General features: G+C 36.0%; 1 protein-coding gene across 2 annotated transcripts in view; it reads right to left on the bottom strand.

Moving 5' to 3' along the window:
* Ascc3 (activating signal cointegrator 1 complex subunit 3) overlaps nt 1-26,113 on the bottom strand; it is a 234,598-nt gene that overhangs the window by 4,674 nt on the left and 203,811 nt on the right. For both annotated transcript variants that reach the window (XM_042679521.1, XM_042679520.1), the window contains exons 37-39: nt 20,756-20,980; nt 4,635-4,786; nt 3,183-3,330 (exon numbers count right to left, since the gene is read on the bottom strand). In XM_042679521.1, the coding sequence (XP_042535455.1) occupies nt 3,183-3,330; nt 4,635-4,786; nt 20,756-20,980 (525 nt within the window). The remainder of the gene's footprint in view (nt 1-3,182; nt 3,331-4,634; nt 4,787-20,755; nt 20,981-26,113) is intronic.

Raw genomic sequence — 26,113 nt, 5'->3', positions numbered from 1 at the left:
AGGGTCTCACAGGGACTTTTCTGTCCTGGCTGGCTTTGAACCACGATCCTCAGACCTCAGCCTCCTTAAGTAGCTAGGATTACAGGCGTAAACCATTGGTACCTGGCTCACGTGACTTTTAAAGTGAGAGCATTATGTGGGAAGGTAAAGGCAATCTGTAAAAAAAAAAAAAAAAACCAAACCCAATAATTGGGATGTAGTAATTAATGTCAATATCACATACTAACCACTTATAAAAAAACTTTTGATTATATTACTATTTTTTTCTGAGAAGAAAACGTTTTTATATCTCTATGTCTTCGAATATCTATGAGCCTAGGGTTCCTTCTAGACACAAATATGTATTTTCAGCATTATCAGGATGACAGTACAAATAAGACTAACACATCAAGAGGGTGGAGAATTTTACCTATTTTATTTGTCCTTTTTACATGGAAAGCCACTTATGGCAAGTGTGCAACAATGCTGAATGAATGAGTAACTCCTAAATCCATGGAAAACATTTAATACAGTAAACTCAAGGTCTTCAGGTAACTGTCACCTTTTTATTATTACATAAAATTATGTGGCAATACTATTATCAATCAAGAAGATTTCTCAATACATTGACTAATTTGTTGGCTGTTATCTTCTAAGATAGTTTGAAAATGTATGTGAGTACTTTAATTTTGGTTTTCTGACTCCTTTAATGTATTCTATATATTTCCGTGTATGTTTTTCTCCAGTTTGCTAAAGCTTTAAGTGCTGCTGTGTGTATGAAACTGAAATAAAGTATTCCTGATGAACCAAACTATGCCATAGGAATTAAAAATATGTCAATCCAATGCAAAATTGAAATGCATCTCCAAATCTGTAACTTGTCTTGTGAATCTGATATTATGCCTGTAACCAGATTTTGGAACAATCAACCACATTATATAATTTAAGTCCAGATGAGGCCTAACTCCATCTACGACCAGAAGTTATTAAGTGTAGAAGCTGTGCTTCTAAAACTGCACAAAACTGGGAAAGTGGTCAGGGGGCCCTAAAATACACAATTTTGCAGAGCATGAGATTTTGTGAGAAAACATGGTAAATTTACCATATGAGTTTCTATTTTTTCTTACTGTTCTATAAGTAGCAATATATTTTCTGTTATTAACAAATCATTGGAATTTCAACTTATATTTATGTGTATGTATACACACATATAATATTTTTAAGAACTTAATATTGATATTTTTATGAATGTGTACACACATATATATGTGTATATGTGTGTATATATATATGTATACACAACACAAGCTATTTTTAAAGAAACTACTAAGACATTTCAATACCAGCCAAACATATTTATCTGAGGATTAATCTTCATCTATTGAATCAGGCAAGAGCGCTGCCATGCATACAATTATTTAATTAGCAGCCAAATCCTCTGCCAGTCAGCAGCCGTTCCAGGCATACTGATGGGGTAGAAGATGCAAATCTCACAGTCGTACTGCTTTTTCTCATTACTACTGCAATTAGCACTTAAATTGATGCTTTAAACATACTAATTTCAGGAATAATTCAGGATTTGTATGTTACCTGGGATCGCCTCACTGCAGAGCCCACACCAGATTGCTCTGCAAATTGAAGCACTTCTGAGCCAAATAACCATCATCATATCAGACAGAGCCAATTTGCATTTGGTTTTAAAGATAACAGAATGGCAATTTATGCAAATAAATTAAGTAAGTTTACTTCTGAGTTCTCCCTGAACTAATTATAACAATGTTTTAATTTTTCATCACATCTAAAACTTGGCTTAAAAACCAAGGTACTCTATAGGAGTTATTGCTAACTGAAGTCTTATCTGGATTCACAGGTACTGTTTTTATTCATAATTTTAATGGTAATTTAGTTAGAAAAGTAGGCATTTACTATGAATATTTAAATAGTTTTTGTGCCAATTTTGGGTTCAACAGAAACTGAACAATCAGACACTAATGCTTGTTACACTTTTTCCAAGTCAGTTCAAAAATAAGTTTCACTTGGGAAAAAAAAGGAGTCCTGGTTAGAAGTGTCTTTAGTATCTTTGTTTGCAAATATTAATATATTAATTATGTTAGAAGTCCTAAATATTTACTTTGACATTGTAAGGTAAAGATCTAGTCAGCCAAATATTTTTGGCATCCTTCATTCATGTGTTTCGCCTTCTCAAATACTGTCTGGATAGATGAGCCATGCTGCTTTTCATAGCATAAATTTAACTTTTATATAAGTTATATGAGTTTATGTGAAAGAATGTCTTAGGAGCAATAATGCTTCAAATAAGAAGTGGGTATAAACATATAATTGAGGGGATCATATGAATAAAGAAAAACTACGTGAAAAGAGGGATTAGAAGACTGGGTGGTGCAGCCTTGAGATAGACAACTATATGAGGCCTTGCAAAGACAAGATTGATGGCATTGCACAGAAACACCTTCCAGGAATGCTGCCAATATGAATGCTGACTTTAGTATATTTAGTTCTTAGTCTATGTCAAGCAATTTATATAAAGCAATTTATGTAATATTTTGCTTAACTTTCACAAGAACTTCAGACAGATACAGTGTTGTGATATTCACAATCATGGTTAGAAAATGGCAGAGAAAGAATGTATAGATGATCTTGACTTCAAAAACCATACCCTAACTTAGAAAACTTTTGGTACAACAATGGTATATAACAGTAATCCCAGCTAAAAGAAAGGGAGAGAAGTGGGTAACAGTTTGAATGCAGTCTAGGCACTAAGTTAGTTTGAAGGCAGTCTAGACACTAAGTTAGTGTGATCCTGTATCTCAAAGAAGCTGGGCATGGTGGTTCACTCTTGTAATCTCAGTTACATGGGAGGCATAAGATCAGAAGTTCAGGAAGACTGGTTTCAGGCTAGCCAGAGCACACAGTTTGTGAGATCCAATCTCAACTAGTAACTGGATGTGTGGTCATCCCAGCTACAGTAGCAAGTATAAATAGGAGGATCACAGTACAGGCCAGTCTGGGCAAAACAAAAATGAGAACTTATCTCAAAAAATAATCAGAACAAAAAGGGCCAGAGGTATGGCTCAAATAGCAGAGCATCTGCCAGCAAGCATGAAGGCCTAAATTCAAATCCTAGTACTATCAAAAGTAAAGTAAAATTAAAAGTCTTTAAAATGTAGAATGGATGGCCTTACCTGCTTTGTTTTTACAGCCTGCAGCTCCTTCTCTACCATGGAGCTAAATACGTGGTCTTTCCCTCCACAGGCATGGATCAGTTCGGGAAGGCACTCAATGGAGGTTCGGCACTTAGCATGTGGGCCCTTCATGACTGGATTCCATTTCCTATGAAATAATATCAACAAAAGAATTCCTTCATAGCATAAATATGGATTTGCTCCCAACAGGGGTTCATATAATTTGTATAGTTTTCCTTAAATAGGATACATATTTTATAGGGCACAGTAAGTTTTAACTTTAGCCAGCATTCTCTAAAGGATTACTTCAAAGCAATATCCCTATTGCTGGATAAGATGTCTAAATCATAAGTCATGTATCATTTTAGTAAAAACTGAGGGTACATAGGCAGTGGTATACTTCCTTTTTACAGAACGGCACTAATGTAAAGCAACCCTTCCCTGTGTAAAGTACCTGGAATGTTTATAATGAGTATGGGCAAAATATTTCTTATAATGTAATTATTTAAATAAAGTTTGAAGTTACAAGTTTCTAGGAACATAAAATTTTAAGTTACTTGGAAAACTTTGGGACTTATAGCACAACTCATGTTAGGTCTCAGAAATACAGGCCACCTAAACCTTCAGGTTAGAAGAAAATATACTAGAATTACATTAATTACATTAATATTATACTCTTAAGGGTGACAAGGAAACAACATTGAATCTCCTAGAACCAAGCAGCTTCCAAAATAGGCCTGTGTGGGTTGTGTGGGGTAGATCCTTTTTATTTTTTCATGCCTGTAATGCTAGCTACTCAGACGGTTGGGATCTGAGGACGATAGTTCAAAGCCAGCCTGGAAAAGTCTGTGAGACTCTGATCTACACTTACCCAGCAAAAATGTCAAAAGTGGAGCTGTGATTCAAGTGGCAGAGTACCAGTCTTGCATAAAAAACCTAAGGCACAGCATCCAAGCCCTGATTTCAAGCCCCACACAACACTGGAATTCTACCAGCTGTGGAAGGTGTCCAGGCCTGCAACTGGCTGAACAACACTCTCCACCATCCTCCCTGGGCCCCCACACCGCTTTACCCCACCCCAGGTGCCAGGTTCGGCCAGCGAAGGTTCATGTCCCTTTCCATTCATCCAGCAGACTCTGCTCCAAGGAGGCAGCTAAGGCCTCTTAGGGCCACTTAAACTATAGCTTTATTTGGTGCTGTGACTTCCCCAGCTTTGTGTCTGTTTATTCTGTGCCCTGGCTTTTTTTTAAACAAAGGTCTTGGAAGCATTAAAACAAATTAAATCATATTTCTAGGCACCCTATGAAATTCAATCAGATTTGAAAGAATTTGGAATAGGGGAGAGGATACTGGGTAGAGCCCATGTTTAGCATAAGACCTGGGTTTGCTCCCTAACACCCATTCTGATAAAAGAAAAAAAGAAAAAGAATATTTTGGCATTAAAACAATTACCTGAAAAGGTGAAGATGGTGCTGTTCTATGTTTGGTATTGTAAGAAGATCAGAGTCTTTTAACCACCGGCCTTGGATCACCATCTGAACCAGGTGGGTGATATTCAGAGCAGTTACCAGCCAGCCCTGGTTTGCAGCGACATCTAACATTGCCTGAGTAGGGAAAATGTACCTGTTATAAACATATCACAATGAACACGTCTCCGCTGGGAATCTGATGTCAGCCTTGACAAAAACCAATCAGGCTGGGTGCTGGTGGCTAACGTCTGTAATCCTAGCTATTAAGGAAGCTGAGATCTGAGGATCACACTTCAAAGCCAGCCCGGGCAGGAAAGTCCCTGAGACTTTTTTTTTAATTAAATTTTTTTTATTGTGAAAATACTGTATAGAGGGGTTACAATTACATGAGCAAGGTAATGAGTACATTTCTTATCACGCATTGTTGCCTCCTCCTTTGTTTCCCCTTACCATCCCTGGCCGCCTCCTCCTCTGCCAAAGTTGTAAAGTTCGTTTTTCGACATAACATCTTGTACATCTCATTGTTGCAATGGGTTCACCTGTATCCCTATTTAAACAATTTGTTTTTTCCCTTCCCCTCCACAAATTATACCAACATCCCCACGGTATAATCTCTGAGACTCTTATTTCTAATTAATCACCAGAAAACCACAAGTGGCACTGTGGCTCAAGTGGTAGAGCGCTTGCCTTGAGCTGAAGAGATGAGGGACAGCACCCAGGCCCAGAGTTCAAGCCCCACGATTGACAAAAAAAAAAAAAAATCAGAGAAACCAAGTACTAGGTTTCTAAATATTCATCAAAATTGAAATTTGGTAACAAACTACAGTTGGATGAGGGAACAAATTAAATCCCCCACAGCTATTTAATGAATCTTATTTTATACAGAGAGCTAAATACTATTTTTTTTTTAGGGCAGCTAGATACTATTGGTACAAATAATAAAACTAATTAAAAAAATTCAGTGTACTTTGAGGGCAAATGCTTACATAATTCACTGAATTTAGAGCATTAGCAGTTGCATTTAAAAAGTAAATCTCACGCAATCTTTCAAATAAAAAAAATAAGCAGGTAAGTTCCTTGCCAAAAATGGATTTTCCCCAAATATCAGGCTAAAGCTGGAGCCCTGGTTCTCAAAAACAATCCCTCGCACATCAGCAAAGGGGCAAATGCCAACGGCACATGTGTAATGATGGGAAGCTATTCATATTGGCCTATACATTTAATCTAGTGTTTTATGGACAAACAAAAGGCTGCATTTGCTTAAGGCAAAACTAAACAGTGGAATCTTATTTAAACAAAGGAGAAGTTTACACAGGCAAAGCTCCTTCAATTAAATTAGATTCTGGAGAATCTAATTTAATCTAATGTGCCTCTGACTTAGAGGCACATAAGTTAATATCGTGAACTTAGGCTGCTATTTTATAGTTTTAGGACTGTACTCTGGTTTGGGATGTACCTAGCAAATAATTACACTGACACTTTCAAGGTACATATCTCATGGACAGTAAAATATTTATAAAACGTACAAATGGTAGATTTTCAGAAATCTGTAAAGCTATGTTAGTAAAATTAATTTGTCTACTAATTTAATGCTACTAGTTAGGACTACTGAGCAAGACAATTCTAAGCATTGAGTCCTAAATTAATTTACAAAAAGTAAAATAATTGGGGCTGGGAAGGTGGCTCAGTGGTAGAGCGCTTGCCTTGCATGCATGAGGCCCTGGGTTTGATTCCTCAGCACCACATAAGCAAAAAGAAAAAAGCTGGAAGTGGCGCTGTGGCTCAAGTGGTAGAGCGCTAGCCTTGAGCTGAAGAGCTGAGGGACAGTGTCCAGGCCCCACGACCAGACCCAAAAAAGAAAAAAAAAAAAAAAAAAAAAAAAAAAAAAAAAAAAAAAAGTAAAATAATTTTTAAATCTGGCTACAAGGTGGGTGTCAGTACCTCACACTCTAGCTACTCAGGAGGCTGAGATCTGAGGATCGCAGTTGGAAGCCAGCTCAGGAAGGAAAGTCCATGAGACTCTTGTCTACAATTAACCAGTGAAATGCCAGGTGTAGAGATGTGGCTCCAGATATAGAGCACTAGTTTTGAGCACAAAAGTACAGCACATAAGTCTTAAGTTCAAGCCCCAAGAACAGTATACACATAAAATACACAAATCTATGATCTCTTTATACATAGTACAGGAAAATGGATTTAAGTTTTTGGATTTTAGTATAAATGAAACAGAATGGTAAAAATGGGCTTTAGTCCAATATGCTTTTAGTTGCACATGTAATAAACATATTGTATCTATATATTATCTATATGTCTATATGAATGTGCATATATATGAATGTATACATGAACGTACATGTTTATAAATTTGGAGAAATACATTCATATTTTTCCTTGAAAAGCAGAATAATACATGTTTTCTTGGAAGTATATAAGACAAGTGGCTTATAATAAAATAATGAATGCTACTTGGACAAAAGTACTTATAAGTCACAACTCCTGAGACTGCTAAAGGAAAAGAGAAATGAATAATTATACTTAATGCAGTCTCGTGATGATGGTAGAACTTGTAATGTGGAGTAACCATGGCAAGTTGACTTTTGATTTTACATTACAACTTGTGTGGAAATAAATTCCAGACCAAAAGCTTACACAGTAAAGAGTTGGATGGATGAACCATATGTTTTTAACTTTGAAGTTTCCATTGAGAAGTTAAAAGATTTCATAAAATTTATGAGAGTTCTCCACAATTTTTCATTGTATGATCCAGATGTGAAAATGTAAAAAGTTCATTCAAAGCAAGTGCTTACATGAAGTGAATAAACAGCTATACCACGGACTGAACAGTATTATTTATTTTGTTTTGAGTTATAGAAAAGGAAAGGCAGGTACAGAGATCAAGTATCTGGAAGGGTAGAATGTTTCCTGTTTGACCTCTCCTAGTGCTCCTGATCTTTGGGCCCCACTGCCTTGTGTAGAACTTTCCTGTTTCTTACCTAGAATATTATACGTAGTTCTTTATTTAATTTTTCTTTGGTCAGTACTTTATAATGATTTTTAAAAAGGCAAAACTAACGTTGTTCCTTTTTTCAGGGAAACCACACTGTGTAGGGAACAAAATGAGTATGTCTCTGTATGGTTAATACCCTGTGATCTGTGTGGACCTTATGTTTGTCCCCGTTTAGCGAAACAATATGAACTTAGTGGCATTTTTCTCCAAATACTCTGGCTCTTAAAAAAATGATTAACAAAAAAACCAAAATTCTTCCTCATCCTTTAAGTCTAGCTGAGAGGCTGGTAATGCAGTGAGCCCTCTGTGACTCTTCTGGGTGGATGCGTGTCCTGCTTCTCCCGTGCATCCGCCACTGTCAAGGAACCTATCATCATTCTAGCTTTCTTCCTATCAAGGCTATTGGATATTTATAACATCATTTATGGGCCCTACAAAATTATCAGTTCCGAAGATGGCTATGGGCAGCTAATGAGAAACATATGAAACATGTTTGCTCTGTCATGTATGCAATGAGTTTATAGGTCTTCTATAGGCTGTAGGCTGGATCTTCCCACCCTTGCTCAGCCCCTTGACAGAGAATTTGGAATTATTCTTTGAAGTAAATATGAGTAAAATATGATTATAACAATATTCTAAGTCATTACACATCTACTAAGACAGTACAGAATAGAAAACATCAACTTTGGATGTCAGATAGGTACAGATTTCAATCTTAATTTTGCCCATTCACAATGTGCTTAAATTTGGGAAGACTGCTTAACCCTGATGAATGTTGGTTTCTCACTTGTAGAAGGGGTACTCTGTCTTCTTTTAAGGATTGAAGGTAAAAGGAGATAATGTACTTTGTGAGGTGTCTAGTACACTACATATTTCTATGTAGGAACTAATGTACAAATCTCATTTCAAAATTCTACACTAAGATGAGAGCAGATGTGTGGAACTGATTTATTATGTGAGGTGTGCAGTTACAACAAAGCAAGGCTGAAGACAGATCCTGGAGCTCAGGCCAGATGGGAGGATGTGGACCTGGTTTTCTGAATGGCAAACCAAATTCAGAGGTCCATAACCAATGGTGGCTGGGGAATGGGGACAGTCAGGTAAATGTGCTTGGGGATTTCAGAAGTATGCTTTGGCATACCTGTGTATGACTGGAGCTAAAGAAGGATTCTGCATCTCTCTATTTTCTTCCCTGGAAGACGACTAATACATATACCTTCTTTCCTGAGCCTGTCTTTGGTAACAGCTGGAAAAGATGGCTGAGCTTGCCAAGTTACCTGAAGTTCTTCACAGAGATACAATAACAAACAGCAGAAGTTTGCTTTACTACACTGAGGAGAAATAACTCTGGATTTATTAGAAGCTCAGCATCAACACTGGGCAAATATTTAATTATTCTTTACTTCTTATCCACTTTCTACTTGGCCACATTACATCTTACACAAAGCTAGAATAATTCTGAGACCAGGGAAAAACTGGATGGGACTGACTCTGTATGACATTTTTTCCTATGAAGCTGGCCCAGCATTCATTGTCACTTCCAGCCATGGCAGACAAAACTGTGATTATCTAGCACTATTCCTTTGTAAGATTACACTACAATGAAAATATAATTAATAGAAGCAGTTAAGATGTCTGTACTGAAGAGAGGTGGATTGGATAGGAGGTTATAAATTTGGGTTTGAAGTGACACACAGAACTTATGGTGTTAGAAGTCGTGGATACAGAGTAGGTAGCAAGAGTCACAGTTAGCTTTGCAGCAGTGGTGGGGATGGTTGAGTGGAAGTTACTGGGAGCTGAGGTCTAGAAGGAAGGAAAACAAGTAACAGGAGATCCCCGTTATCTGAGTCTGAGGGCATGGATGAAATAATTCTGATGAGACTGGATGTCTGTTAAGTGTCTACTATTTGTCAAAGGCTCAGCTAACCATCTCATATGTAAGAAATGAATTTAGGAAAGCCTATACAATACATGAAGACACCGTGGTCCAGAAAGTTAAGGAATGAAGTCTAAAGCTAAGTAGCTCTACTGGGGAGCCTATCTCCAAAGGATATACTTTTGTTAGGCTGTTGAAGGCATAATGACAAGAAAAAAAAAGGCTGAATACATTTACTACGACGTAAATTGTTCCTTGATTTTTTCATGTACAGTTGGTTGCATTGGATATGGAATTAGTGACAATGGGCAGTTTACTGTTACAAGTTTGGTGGTTAATTGGAGATAAGAATCTCATGGAATTTCCTGTTCCAAGATGGCTTGAACTGTAATCCTGATCTCAGCCTCCTGAGTAGCTAGGATTACAGGCATGAACCACTGGCACCTGGCCTTGATTAGATATCCTTTAAAGCTTCTATCTACTGGGTAGCTTAATTTTTTTTTTTTTTAGCAATAAAATACCAGTACAGTCTAACATACACACAAACACACACACATATGCACACTATAGATACACACATATGTTTTTATAGTTTGCTTTCTATCAATGATAATATCCTTGAGGTGAAGGGTAACACCTAGGAGACATAAAATGAGCTATGTAGAGATGAGACCCTCCTGGGGGGTAAGGACTTGTGCTAATGACAAAGTTTATGGACAAGGCCTTAGAAATGAGATTTCTACTAGTTATTGAAGACTTCACTCACAGAGTCAATGAAGAGAGAGAAGATTTGAAGAGAAGAGAAATGCACAGTCCTTATACTGATGATTTCAATTACCTCTACAATTTGGAAGTGATGTCTCTTGCTGTGAGAAAACTGTGAAGGAGTATAAAAATGTTGCTAGGCAGAATTAATGATGTGACTGAAAAAAATACAGCAGTTCTAGAGTTTCAAAAACATTTTATAGTAGTAATTGTGTTCTGCAATTATTTCCAGCAATGAAGAGTAATTTGGGTGTGAAAGCAGAGAATTCAGACTGATAGAAACTCAAGGAAGTAAAAGAGATTTTAGGTTCTATTTCATCTATTGGATGAAATGGCCAACTGTGGAGCCAAATGATAGTTAGGATATTAATAAGTAAATTCATAAAGGGACTAAGCTTATTCAACTTGGACTTGAAAGGGGAGAAAAGATCCTAGATCTTGAGTCAGGAGGACAGGTAAAGATGTTGTGGCCATTGAGGCCACGTGAATGACCATGAAAGTGGTGGAAATGGTTTGGATACAACAGCTAGAGGTGGAGTCTGGGATGAACGTGGTTATGATGTTTATAAGGTATCTGTTGAAACTACTATGCTAGATCTGAAGACTACCAGGAAGGTAGGGATAGAAACATAGAGTTTGGGAGGTGGTTGAAAAAGGAATCGTACAGACAATGAAAGTAAAACAACATGGATAAAGGAAGGAGGAATCAGGAAAGGATGCAGTTGGAGCAATCTGAGGAGGCTGACTTTGGGGAACACATAAGAATTAGTGAAATAGTTTCAGAAGGAATGGTGAACAAATATGGTGTGCCTGCCTTTTCTGGGTGAGAGAGCAAGTAAGGAGAGAGAGAAGGATAGGTAAAGGTAAAAGGAAGAGACAATAATCATGCCCCACACCGTAGACCTCATCTATTGTGAGAATAAAGAATTAATGAACAATCTCCAGAAGCAATTTCATGTTACGTGTGAGGCTACTGAAGTCACATGCTTCATTATGTGAATATTCTTCATGTCCTGAACATTTATTCTGAATCTATTTCAAGAATTCCCCTAAGCTGATCAAGCTTGGTCTTAACATTTAAATTCAACCATAGCTTCAGAGTCATGTAAAGGATAGATTTAACCAAATCTACTCATATTTTTCTTCTTATCCTCTACGATTGAAGATTATACTTTAAACAGCGAGTACTTTAAACTTGACAATCTCTCCCTCTCTATTTATATTTTCTATCAAGTAATGCAAATCTCATTCAATTATTGTGAAAAGACCTAAATATTGAGTTGTATAGTTAACATCAGACTGTGCAAAGTTCTCCTTTGCATATGTATCTGTATAGTAGTACACATTATAGAACACTTTCGCAGGTAGCTTTCATTTAAACCTTGATACCAACATGTCAGTATTATCCACTTTACAGATAGGGAATCTGAAGACTGCAGAAGTTCAGTAACTATGTAATCATACTGGTAGAAGAGTGATGGAGTTAAGGAATTAATTTGGGATTTCCGGTTTCAGATGGGTGGCGACTTTATTATACTGCCTCTGCTGACTTGCACAAATCCCTATCTTGTTACAAATAGGATTTCTGAGGTGGCATTCTGAGGTGGCATCATTAATATAAAGAATTATATAGCTGGACAATAAAATCTAGTTCGAAGGACATTTTTAAAATATTTCTCCTAAAATCTAAAGTTCAAACCTAAAATCTCTGTCAGGTTAATCCTCAGTGATGTCAGGACTCTGTGGCTACAAATTGCACTCATGGAAATGGACAGATTATGGTCTAGCCTTTTTCTCCTTTCTTTCTTTTTTTGTCAGTCATTGGGGCCTGAACTCTGGGCCTGGGCGCTGTCCCTCAGCTCTTCAGCTCAACGCTAGTGATCTACCACTTGAGCCACAGCACCACTTCCGCCTTTTTCTGCTTATGTGGTGCTGAGGAATGGAGCCCAAGGCCTCAGGCATGCAAGGCAAGCGCTCTACCACTGAGCCCCCTTCCCAGCCCTCTTTATCCCTTCTTAACATTAGATAGGCCTTTTACTTCTCATCTTCTCTTGATCCTTTTTTCATGTCAAGGAACCTATTCTCTTCCACCCCTATCACTTGACAACTAATTGTACAAGGATTAAACAAGGGCATGAAAATAAGATCAGGACGAAGGTGGAAATGACAGGTGAGTTTGTTGGCATTTCTGTTTAAAGCAAATGATATAAAGAAAATTTACTGCTATTGGAGTTTAAAAGCAATATTTATTGAGTCCAGAATGAAGGATATTATTAATGTATCGACTGAGTTATGAAAGAAATGTCACAAAAATACAAAATGCTAGAGAAAAACGATCAAAAACAAAGAAAAAAAAACTGTCAGAAGTAAAAGGCTCCAGAGACATGAAGACTAAAGTTAACTAATGTGGTATCCAGAATGAGATTCTTCAACAGAAAAAGAAAAGCACTTACAAATAGAAGAACACTAAACAAATACAGACTTTGGTTAGTAATATATATCTTATTAATATATAAGATGTAAATACTAGAGGAAAAGTATGCTCAGCATATATGGAAATACTGTGCTCACTCTGAAACCTTCCTGGAAATCTAAACTATTCTGAAATTAAAAGTGTATTGAAAAAAACTATGGAAATTCAACCTAGGCAGCTTGTTAAAACATTACTTGTGAGACATCTGTTAGAAAATGCACTATTTAGTTCAAGAGCTCCCAGAAGTTTTGCTATGATGGGAAGCCTTGAGAAATGCTTTCTTGATGAGTCACTCTCCTTCAGAGGTTCAGGTCAGCTGCAAGTAATGATACAATATTTTATCAATAATTAAAATGCTGTAAGTACATTTCCAAGAATCTTTTTGCAAAAGCAACAGTTGTTCATAGCAACTTTCTCCTGAACTTTTACCCCCAGAAGGTTAGCATTCAGGAAGCTCAGCTGCTGTCTAACAAACTTAATTAATCAAAAAGTCATTTCCGAGCTGTAACTATGAGTAAAAGTGCTTCAAGTGTGCTAGCAAGCCTACAAGTTAATCAAAATGCTAATGCAGTACAAATTAAAGTTGTGATTAACATTTCACAGTAGCTGCTTAAGTGAATTGATCACACAAATGGGTTAAGCATTACTCATTTCCTATAGACCCAACCGGGAAAAGGGTTGTTATGTGGGCATGAGGAGAGGAACAGGGGGTAGAAGGATCCTTCACAATAGCATCATATCATCAATAAACCATCACCAAATTGTCATACAAAAGCTTACAGGTAAAGTCACCCAGGGGGAAACTTCCTTCTAAATTATATTATAGTCCTTGAAGAGAGATTGCTTGTAAATCCACTAGAGTAAGTAAAGGTGTTTAATATCACAAAACCCACACATTTGTGTTAGTTTTGGACATGCTAAGTTTTGTATCAGCTCTGTCATTTCCCTAGTGAGGTATGGTACTTTGCTAGGTGGTGTTAAATTGTAACTTTGACTGTGCAGGACTATCACAATGCTCCATATCGTGGATTGTTCCAACTTGAAGAACACACCATTTAGGATCACGTTCACTTAGAACTGTTTTAAAAGTACTAATGTATCAATAAAATTTTATCTGGCTTCTGTGACAAGATAGGAGCTCCTTGACAGTCTGGCCAGGAAACAACCTGAATTAGACTTGACTCTGTTCTCTATGAATTTAATAAGGTCCATGAATGTTTGCAACAAATGGATTGTAATTTGTTGTTTCAACTCAGATTTAGCAAGAAAAAAAATCTTTAAAATGTGTGGAAACACACACACAGACACATACAGACATATATGCAATAAACCCACTTTTTCAATAATTCCCTGTGAAGGAAATAGAGTGGAAAAGGTGAAATACTTAATAATCGTTAATGTTTTGTGGTGCTGGTCCTAGTGCTTGAACTCAGGGCTTGGACACAGTCCCTGACTGAGCTTTTGTGTTCAAGGCTAGTGCTCTACTACTTGAGCCACAGCTCCATTTCTCACTTTTTGGTAATTAACTGGAGATCAGTCTAACAGTTTCCTGCCAGGGCTGGCTTTGAACCATGATCCACAAATGTCATCCATAGATGTCAGCCTCCTGAGTAGTTACAATTACAGGCATGATTCACTGGTGCCTGAGGAACAGTCAGCGATATTATTACTATAGATAAGTTTCCAGGATGTGGCCACTCATGGTATTAACAGTCCTTCAGATATACCCATAAAACAGACATAATATTTTCCCTCTTAATCAAAAATGATTTGTGTTGTAAACCTTATTATGTTATAACCACTACTCAAAGAAAATCTTTTCATTTGTTCTAATTATAAACAATTACAATGTGAAAGTATCCTAAAAAAAGGATAGAAGATCTTATGTCATATTTATTATATCAAAATGGTTTTTACAATTATTGGATTGAGGATTTGACCAACTACTTCTTTCACTAATTTCAGAATACTTGGACATTTTCATTTCATTGTATTTGATTCTACAATTCTTTAACTCATTCCTCCAAATGACCCCTTTGTCAATACACTGTCAACTCAGTGGGCTTGTGCTTGGTGTACATGTATGTAAACATTCCTCACAGGTCACCTTAGCATTGTCTCATGACGATTCTACCCTAGCATCATCAAGATCTTCTACGTGGAATCTGTGGCAAATGTGAGTTACCTGTTAAATACAGACCTGCTTCTAGTCACAGTATCTTTCAGGATTCTATTTTGCTTCCTTTATCTTTTTTTTTTTTTTTCCTTTTGTAGTACTGGGGATTAAATTCATACTCTTTCATTCTATTTTTGCCTATTCTTAGACTCTAAAATATCTGTATACACATCTTCAGCTTATTAATTAGCATATTTAAAAATAGATGGAAAGGATGGGTTTGATAACACATGCCTATCTGGAATATTAAGTGCCAGGCACAGACAGAGGTATTGTGGTTCAAGATCAGCCTAGGCAAAAATGTTAGTGAGACCCTGTTTCAAAAAATGAGCCTGCATGTTGTAGTACATACCTATAATCCTATCTGGCAGGTGGAGGTAGAATGGGTGCAAGGTGAGGCTGGTTCTAGCAAAAAGTGAAATCTCAAGTTGAAAAATAACCTAAAAGCAAAAAGGGCTAGAGGGTATGGTAAGCATAGCTCAAGTGGTAGAAGTAGTACTTAGCAAGTAGGGGAATCGTGAGTTCCAATGCTAGTATCAACAACAACAAAAAAAGAAAAACAAATTAGAGATGAAATGTTTTTTTCTTTTCAGAATGTGTGTGTAAGTTATAGAAAAATACCTTGGTTACATGAAATGTAGAACCCATTTCATTTTTTGGCTATTGTCTTTATGATAAATGAGAAAGTCTATTAGAACATTCTGACATAATTGGGACATGTAGCTTATATAATCTCACATGTGAAAAAGAAAGGCCTTTATATTAAAGGCAAATGCAAGAATCCATGAAAAAAATGAAGACTTAACATAGCTCCATAGAGGTGTTCCTTTTAAACATTGAATCACCTAGAATATTTTTAATATTTCTACAGCAGCCATCAAGTTCACATTGGCCTACTTCATTAGGATAATGGGAACATGAATTCTATCCATATCAACATATGCCTTGTTATGCAGAAGACAGATCATTACATCCATCTTCAATAGTCAAGAGGAGATGTCCACTATCTTTTAAGCAATAGATAGTTCCTTTATTTGGAGACAAGTAAACACTGAGTTGCTTATTATTAACAGAAGTTTGAAAATTTTCAAGAAAGGCTAGTGTGAGGGCACCCAAACACACGCGCACACGCACGCACGCACACCCACACCCACACACAAACCCAAACCCAAATAAACACAACCTCCTCTAATGGTAGATGAATAAAGACTTTACACAGGGGAGACCCATTAATGGTAGTAGTGATTAGCTATGAAAAAAAACAAAACCTAACAATCTAAGCAGAGAAGTCAAAACTTAAAAAGAAAGAGGAATATCAAATGTGTGTGTATGTGTGTTTACTAGTACAATCTATGTAGAAATTACTCTAACATGCATATAACTTTTTATTATAAGGGTTCTCTTATAATTATGATAACATCCTTCCTCTAAGATTGTATCAACAGTCTAATCTTCCATTATTTTCAATTTCAGTTTTAGGGGAGAATATGATGAAGCACGTGGTTAATTCCTGGGTCTATGTAGCATAATATAAATATAAAAACATGAGAAAGATCATAGGCAGTTGCTACAGAAAAGGCAAACAGCACAACACTGGATGCTGTAGAGAGATGTAATTAAAGCAGTTACAAATATTCAATCATATTAACAAGTCCCTCTTAGAAACTGGTTAAAGTAATTATAGGCAGACTGTTGAAAAGGGAACAAGAGTAATTAAATGGAGGTGATTTAGTATACATTAAAGAAAGAATCAATTAAAAATATTCAGTCTAGTGGGAATTCTTGGTATAAAAGAAAAACAAGGCAGAAATTTCTGTGATTTTAGAATAACCTTGAAGATATTTTTAAAATTTATCTTTACAGGATAAAATGAAATATACTTTCATGATATATGTAGCCTTTATTGAAGGCCACTTTTTATTTGTGATTTTTGTAAAGTTAATTTAGATTCACCTGTGAAATGTAAAAGATTAATAATTGCACTATGACAGCAAAGGAGTCAATACAATGCAAAGCAATCATAAACAGAAAATGGTATAAAGCAAGCCTTTTGTGAGTGCTTGCCACCATTACTACTGGTTATGATGGTCTGCCTAATGGGGAACTATTAATAGTTATATATTTGATGGGCAGCAGGGGCTACAGGGATGAAGTGCAGTCCTCTATTTTGGTAATTTTTGGTAAAATTTGGTTCTTTACACATAGTAAATCCGATTTAAATTAGGAAAGATACGTTTCTACATGTGTTTATCATAGGAATGATGAAAACAGAAAATCATAATACTAGCAAATGTTTTATACAAATATCAATAAGAGATGCTGAAAATGAAATAGGAAACATGATGAGAAACAGGATACTCATATAATATAAAAGTATCTCCACAAAAAGATAATTAATAATTAGTATTATTTAAAAGTACCAAGAAAGACAAGGATCCTACAGAGACATGACAATTAATTGCAATGAAGGATCTTGGAACAAAAAAGAGCATTAGTGGAATAAAATTCATGCAGATAAAATTTGAATTAGAGGGGCTGCGAAGGTGGCTCAGTGGTAGAGCGCATGCCTTGCATTCCAGAGGCCCTGGGTTTGATTCCTCAGCACCACATAAGCAAAAAGAAAAAAGCTGGAAGTGGCGCTGTGGCTCAAGTGGTAGAGCGCTAGCCTTGGGCTGAAGAGCTGAGGGACAGCACCCAGGCCCAGAGTTCAGGCCCCATGACCGGATCCAAAAAAAATTTTTTTTGAATTAGATAGATAAACTAGTTAATAGAACTAAGAGGGAAGGGATGGTAGGGGGAAAACAAAGGAGGAGGCAACAATGCTTGATAAGAAATGTACTCATTACCTTGCTCATGTAATTGTAACTCCTCTGTACAGTATTTTCACAATAAGAAACTTACTTAAAAAAAAAGAACTAAGGTAATTAGATATTATACTGAGGTAAGAAGTTAACATTAGGAGAAGCTAGGTCAAGATAGAAATCTAATTTCAACATTATATAAAACTTTAATTCAAAGTCTGAAATTATTTCAGAATGAAAGACTGAGTTGAAAATGAGTAAAAAATTCACTAAGTATGAAAAACTCTGATATTTATGAGGGCAAATGCACAATCACTACACCTGTAATCTTAGCACTAGGGAGGCAGAGACAAGAGGATCACAAGTTTAAGGTCAGCCTGAGGGACACAGTTAAGATTCAGTATCAAAACACCAGGGGTTGGGGATGTTGCTAGTGGTAGAGCACAAGCTACTGTGTATACAGGTCCTAGGTTTGACTGCCAGCACCACAAGGAGGTAATTACTCTGGATGACTTAATTTATAGTATGCTGTTTTTTAAAATTATAATAAAGCATACTATTATATAATTGAGGTACACTTATATAATCAAGGAGAAAACTATTCTTTTTAAATATTACTGATAAGTATTAGAAATATTTAGTAAACCATAATCATCCCAAGGAAATAAATATAAAATTATCCAACAGTGGTAAAAAATACTTGACTGAGTCTCTTCCTCTAACAGCAAATTTAGAAACAGATTCCTCTGAAAACTGCTGTATTATAGCCTTATTGGCAGAGTGCAGACAAACAAGATGTCAATGAGTATGGATTATATTTTTCATTTGATATACATTAAGATTAGAAAGCAAAACCAACATATGTGCAAGTATAAAAACTTCCTCTTACATCTTCTATCCAATTCTTACTGACCTGTGAGTTCACTGACAAGTCAGTGTTTGAGGAAGAAAAAGTTACAGGAAACACAAATGAGTATCAAGGGTCTCAGCTAAAACTCTAACCTTGCTTTATAAAGTGTGACTAATAAGAAATATTAAATCATCGTCCTAGAGAAGTAAACCATATGTTAGCCATAAACATGTGTCAGATGGCTTGTGCTTACTGTATTTAGAAATACTGCCATTTTAAAATGGCATTTTTATTTTTGACAATAAAAATGTTAAAGGCTCAATATAAAATGTTCACGTATTTTAGAAAAGCATAAAGAAGAAACATTTAAAAGAGCACTCCAAATCCTGCTATCCAGAGACAGCTACTGTTAAATCATTCCACATCTTTTCTCTGGGTTAGCTTAACCTATGTTGCAACTGTAACACAATTATAATATTCTATAGTGTTCTATCACCTGAAAGTACTTAAGGTTATCTGCAAGCCTTTAATTTTTACAAATTAGGCCATCATGTATATTTTTGTACACATATCTTCACAGATTTTTCCCTACCTTTAAAAACAGCTAAAATCTTTCAAAGTATTTTTCTGACAGAAATGTCCAAAACAGGTACAATATACTTCTTCCCTCACTAAAATCTTCTCCTCACAATAAATGGTAAGTTCCTTCCTTCCAGCTGCACTGGGAAAAAAAGCTCTGGGACCACTCATCCATTCAGTATATTATTTTAAATCTCATTTTTTTTAAGAGTCCAATAATTTCCCACCAGCCCCAATCTTATAAATGGACTGGTTACCAATGCTTCTTATTTAGACATAAAACATTTAAGGCAGGAAGACTTCATTGATACAGGTTCAGTTCCACAATATAAGCAACTCTCAAGAAATACTATTTGTCAAGTTTTTGTCTTGAATCAAAGAACAATATTGACAATTATCTGAAAAAGCACTTCAAAGTACTCCTCCCTGTGTGTAATTTCCCTGTGTAGGAAATTACACACAGCCTGGAGGCTGGAATTTCTTCATATATGTACTTCAACTGAAATAGTGTATTATCATATATTATCATATAATTTTGTATTGATTGCAAAAGCAGGTAAGTAACTAGTTTTCACTAAGATGGGTTATTTAAGCAATTTAGAAAATGTATACTGTGCCATGTTTTTTCACTAATTTTTTGTTACTTAGAAAGCGTTTTTTCATGAAAAATGATTTATGTTAGCATATAATAAGTCCATTAGTTACTTATAAGTGAAGTAGTAGATACTTGACTTTCACAGTTCAATTACTATGGAAAATATTGATTTGGTGTAACTGTCATCACTGTTAGTGAACCAATGCTCTAATGGCTTTCTTTTCATTCAAAGTAAACATTAAAATCCTTACTATGGTCCACAAACTCTCTGAACAAAGACCCCATTTTCTCTCCCATCTATTTCTAGCCTCATTTCCAGTCATTGCTTTCCATGTTTGATTTTCCTTGAATACAAGGAGTAACTTTCCTATATGAGAACTTTGGCAATTAGATTTTTCAAAAAGTCTCTTCACTTCATTTTTCTTAAATAGTATCTTATTAATTAGCTCTAAATGACATAAAAAATCTTTCACATTGTTTCATTGGGCTTTACTGTATTTAAGAAACAGTTCCTATGAGTTACTATCTGGTCTTTCTCTCTGTCTCTGTCTCTGTCTATCTCATACACACATCTTTTTTTCAAGACAAATCTAATTATGTAACCCAGGCTAGCCTGGAATTCAAAACCTCCTCTATCTGCCTCCCCAGTGTTGGGATTATAGGTAAGTGCCAATATGTCCCAATGAGTTGAATTTTGAATTGACAATACCCTCCCCCTTGAGCAAAAGTCTATAGCAGCAGAAGCTCTTGCCTGTTCAATGCTCAATTCACAGAAAAGTATTTTGCTTTCAATACATTTTAGTTGAATGGGTCTTTGAAATTAGCATTGTAATGTATTTGTATTTGCTTTTCTTTTGGAAATTCATAATTTAATATACTTTTCTCAACAGTGCTAACATAATGTAAAAAATATTTGATCACTTAGGAAAAGAAGGGTAGAAGTGGTGGAAGAAAATACGTGTGTCAAGGACGTTTTTCATACCTGACATACTCTTAGAGCTTGGTCTAAGACAGTCTTGGTATCAGTGTCATAATCCGGGCAGGGTAGCATGGCTCGGCTAAGATGTGCCTGTAGCAGGAGATGTGCTTTGGTGTGAGGGCTGTCAAATGAATGAGGATTTACTTCAATGGGAAGACATTTTGCTAGTTCACTGTTCATATGGTCTTCATTGTGTCTTACTGGCAAATCTGTATATTCTTCTGCATCCTGAAAAATATAAGAATGTACTTTTTAAGTTTACCTACTGACTTAAAACACAGTTTAGGAAAAACATAAATAACTGTTTGTCTTAGAATTCTGCTTTGTTCAATTCTATCACTAATTCATAAGCAAAAGCAAGCCAGAACTATCTAATATATTTGATAATCATGATGCTCTAATGTGTCTACACATGTATCATACACCACATGACTACTAGGCACAGCACATCACCATGACAATGTGGCCATGGAAGGAGAAACCGGGCCATCAGGGAAGCAGACAAACGCCAAGGCTGATGAACGCTATGATATTCTAAGCATAAAGTCATGAAGAGACATTTGGTCTGGGAAAGCGGCTGCTTTCAAAGGTCAGGAAGAGCTTTTTTGAAAGTGATGCTTAAGCTAAAATCTGGAATGAGGGTAAGATATAAGGCAGGCTATAGGAGGTAGCAAGAATAGGATTAGTAAGGGAAGAAAACGGTGAAGAGTTGGATCATGAATTTACAATGTACTATAATCTATTAGTTAAAGCTAACTATTCTGGAATAAGGGGTGTATATGGGTATTCTCTTTATCTTAGAAGGTTCAGTAGGTAATTACTGACTGATATTATGGAGACTATATTTCACTATTGAACCCTACATAAGTAGATTTTTCCATTAAAAGTAGACTGACCTACTTTTATGAGTATTTGCAATGAGAGAAAAATCTAATTTTTCAAATATACACTTGACATTGGGCCTGTGCCTGTTGACATCAACCACAATTAATATTCACTGTTTAATAGTGTTAGAATAATAAGGATAATATTTATCTTCCCTCAATACAAGAAAAGACAAAATATACATATCAATGACCTTCCCAGGACTGAGCATAGGGGTATGAAAGAGAGTCATCCTTGAAATAAACAAAACAAACGAGGTGAAATATACTATTGCTCCAGCTTACTACATGGGGACTTTTGAGGCTAAGATAAAGAGAGGAATCCAAACAGCCCTGTAAGATTCCTTAGCTAAAAGTCTAAGGATAGGGAGGTAGCTAACATTTGCATAAAAGAAGATCAGAGGAGACAGATTTAGGGGGACAGAAAATGTTTGTACATGCTTTCAGAGATGTAGGAGGTCCCTCTTTGACACTTCAGCAGAATAACGCATAGCACATGCTTATAAGAAAACTACTCAAAGATAGAAAGATGGAGAGAGAATCTTGCTCTAAAAGTGCCACGAATAATGCCTGTTCCTTCCAGACACTTATAATTCATAGGACACAATATAGAGAAGAACACTATTTACTGCCTAAGGATTGGGCAGTGATTAGCTCTCTAATGTAAACTATTTAGTGAGCTCCTAATAAATTAGAAAAGTACAACTTAAAAGGACCAAATGCTCAAATAAGTAAACTGAATTCTATAACAAACTTCAGGATTACAATGTGAAACATTTACTCTTCTAATACCATAGCTAGAAAATTCATGAAGAAAAATTGGTATAACATAGAGAAGTTGAACAAGAATCACAAATATAGTTAAAGATCTTATAAACACATATCTTTCAAAAATTGGTAATATGCCCAAGCCCAGAGTTCAAGCCCATGACCGACCCAAAAAAAAAAAAAAGCTCAAAAATTGGTAATACAAATAGCTAAATATTAGCAATGTAGTAGAATAAAATAATATTGTCAACTAAGCTGACATGATAGACATTCATAGAATACCAAACTCAGTAACACTAGAATAAACAGTATTCTCTAAAAACATAGACAGCCTTTAATGAGATCGATCAAATTCTGGGCCATAAAAGCCAGGTCAAGAAGTCACATACCAGTATCAGAAATGACAAGATGGATACAACTACAAATTTCATAGGCATCAAAAGGATAATAAGAAATAATAATGAACAGACTTATTCTGTCAGTGCAAAAACAGATAATAAATGAAATTCACACAAAAAGATATAAGTAATCTGAAAATCCCTACATGTATTAAGTAAATGTAAGTTTTAGTTAGAAAATTCTTACAACGGAAATTACATGCCATGGTATATTACTTTGGGTATTTTACCAACACTTAAGGAAGAATTAAATCCAATTTTGAATTAATTTTTCTTTGCTTTTTTTTGTCAGTTATGGGGTTTGAACTCTGGGCCTGGACCCTGTCCCTCAGCATTTCAGATCAAAGCTAGTGCTCTACCAATTGAGTTTCTGGTTGTTAATTGAAGAGTCTCACGGACTTTCCTGCCTGGGCTGGCTTTGAACCGTGATCCTCAGATCTCAGCCTCCTGAGTAGCTAGGATTACAGGCATGAACCAGAAGTCCAGTAGTGCCAGCTTGTATTAATTTTTTTTTTTTGGCCGGTCGTGGGGCCTGGGCACTGTCCCTCAGCTCTTCAGTTCAAGGCTAATACTCTACCACTTGAGCCTCAGCGCTATTTCTGGCTTTTTCTGCTTATATGGTGCTGAGGAATCCAATCCAGGGCCTCATGCATGCAAGGCAAGCAGTCTACCACTACTGTGCCACCTTCCCAACCCATATTAATTTTTCCAAGTAACAAAAAAGTAATATTGTCTTTGCCTCCTTTGAGAAAGATCAAAAAGCTGTAGCCACGTGATTAAAATTTTAGATCTTTTATTAAATTAGGTGTCTATTTTATATGTGCCAGTACCAAGTTGTTTTTGTTACTATGGTTATGTAGTACAATTTGAAGTCAGGTATGAAATCTTTAGCATTGTTCTTTTAGCTCAATATTTGTTTTGACTACGTGGGGTTATTTAAGCTTCCACATGAATTTTCAAATTCATTTTCCTTTTTTGTTTTATTTTTTTAATTAGCACACATTAAAAGTACTAGAGCTTCACTGTGATAACTATCAATACATACAGTCTCAGATGTCCCTTGTTCCTTCCCCTTTTCCAAATAGTTCTTCATTATGCTCATTTTTGATTTATATGATTTATACTAGGATTTTTAAAAAGTTTTTTTATTGTGAAAATACCGTACAGAGGGGTTACAATTACATGAGCACGGTATTGAGTACATTTCTTTTTTTTTTTTTAATTGTGAAAATACCGTACAGAGGAGTTACAATTACATGGGTAAGATAACGAGTTCATTTCTTATCAAGCATTGTTGCCTCCTCTTTGTTTCCCCTTCCCATTCCTTCCCATACTCCCCTTACCTCCCCCCCACACAAACCCACCCCCCTCACCAAAGTTGTAAAGTTCATTTTTCGACATAACGACTTGTACGTCTCATTGTTGCAATGCGTCCACCTGTATCACTAGTTAAACGATTTATTTTTGCCCTTCCCCTCCACAAATTATACCAACATCAATACAGTGAAAGCAGGGATTATACCGTGAGGGAGGGACATACAAGCAACATAGAAATCATCTTATAAATATATTAGATTGTTGCTTCCTCCTTTGTTTTCCCCTACCATCCCTGTCCTCCCATCTCTGTGACTATTACCCCCGCCCCCAAAGTTCGTTTTTGAACACAGCATCTTGTACCCATTGTTGCAATGGGTCCACCTGTATCCCTGTTTTTTTTCCCTTCCCCTCCCCAAATTACATCAACATTAGATACAGTAAAAACAGAGGCTATACCGTGGGAGAGGGACATACAAAGCAACAACAAAAAAATCATCTTATAAGTATGTTAGAAACAATTGTAAGAAAGAAAAAACCACTTGTGTCCTTACCTTGGGATTCATTTCGCCTAACATCATCTTATCTGACCTTTTCTGCTTGTCTCAGACACATACTAGTTATTGCAAATAAGGAAAACCATGGGACCTAAGTTTCCTTGGGCCTGGCTTACTTCACTTAATATAATTTTTTTCCAAGTCTTTCCATTTCCTAAAAAATGGGGCAATGTCATTCTTTCTGATGGAGGCATAGAATTCCATTGTGTATATATAACACGTTTTCTTGATCCATTCATTTACTGAGGGGCATCTGGGTTGGTTCCATATCTTAGCTATGGTAAATAATGCTGCAATAAACATAACATAGTTGTGCTGGTAGCTTTAGTGTGGTCTTGTTTGTGATCATTCAGGTAAATGCCCAAAAGTGGGATTGCTGGGTCACAGGGGAGCTCTATGTGGAGTCTTTTGAGGAACCTCCATACTATTTTCCAAAGTGGTTGCATGTAGTTGCAGAGCTTCTGCATGGCAAAGGACATAGCTAGCAAGATCAATAGAAAGCCCATGGATTGGGAGAAGATTATACTAGGATTATGATGGAAATTTTCACTAACTCATCTACAGATTCAATCTAAGCATTCATTTGCATTTTAGAGTCTGTCTAAATACAACACTTTATCTTGAAGAAAATACAATAACTCTCTTAGCACTGCAAATAAATTGACTTTCCACTGACAGTATATGAGAAGTTTAATTAAAATTAAAAATATGGAAAGTAGAAATCTAAGTATTAGTTAATAGTATTATCTAAATTCAGAAATCCACTTCACTCAGCAGATCTTGTTCAAATTTAATTATATATATTATACAATCCCTTTTCTTCCACAGAGAGATCAATTCCATGAGCCTTAGCTTCTATACATTTCTGAAAGTGTAGACATCTTTCTGTGTATGAAATAGAATGCAAAGATGTGTATTTAAAAATATAGCATGACTCCTACATGCAACCAACTGCTTACTTTGGTGCTTAAGAAACGGTGATCTGCTCTAATGCTAGAGGTAAAACTTGGTAGTGATGAAACAGTATGCCAATGACACACTATTATGCTTATTCTATTTGCCGGGCTTCTCAGGTAACTTTGATCATAGATTTTTTTTATTTTATTTCTTAACTTTTGAAGACTAACTCAACAGAAGATGTGGTGACACTTTTCTCTAAACCATCCGATTTTGCCAAAATTATATGATTTTATTGCTTTAATCTTATTCATTAGCTTTGCCAATCTGTTCACTGCCAATGGGGTCAGTATCCTGAGTCTAATGGCTGAGAACATTTTAGCTTGGAAAATGTTCTTCACTAGAGTCATCTACATTTAATAAGGGGCTATTAGGTTTTTAGCGCAAGTATCCAAAGACAATAGTCTTATGAAAACAATTTAAATGATGTCTTGTAGTGTATATAAAAATCTTTCAGGGGCTGGGAAGGTGGCTCAGTGGTAG

Source organism: Dipodomys spectabilis, unplaced genomic scaffold, assembly GCF_019054845.1.
Source record: "Dipodomys spectabilis isolate Male_0828 unplaced genomic scaffold, ASM1905484v1 ptg000053l, whole genome shotgun sequence".
Taxonomy (NCBI): domain Eukaryota; kingdom Metazoa; phylum Chordata; class Mammalia; order Rodentia; family Heteromyidae; genus Dipodomys; species Dipodomys spectabilis.
The sequence above is the reverse complement of the archived record's forward strand: the minus strand, read 5'-3'. Positions and strand labels throughout refer to the sequence as shown.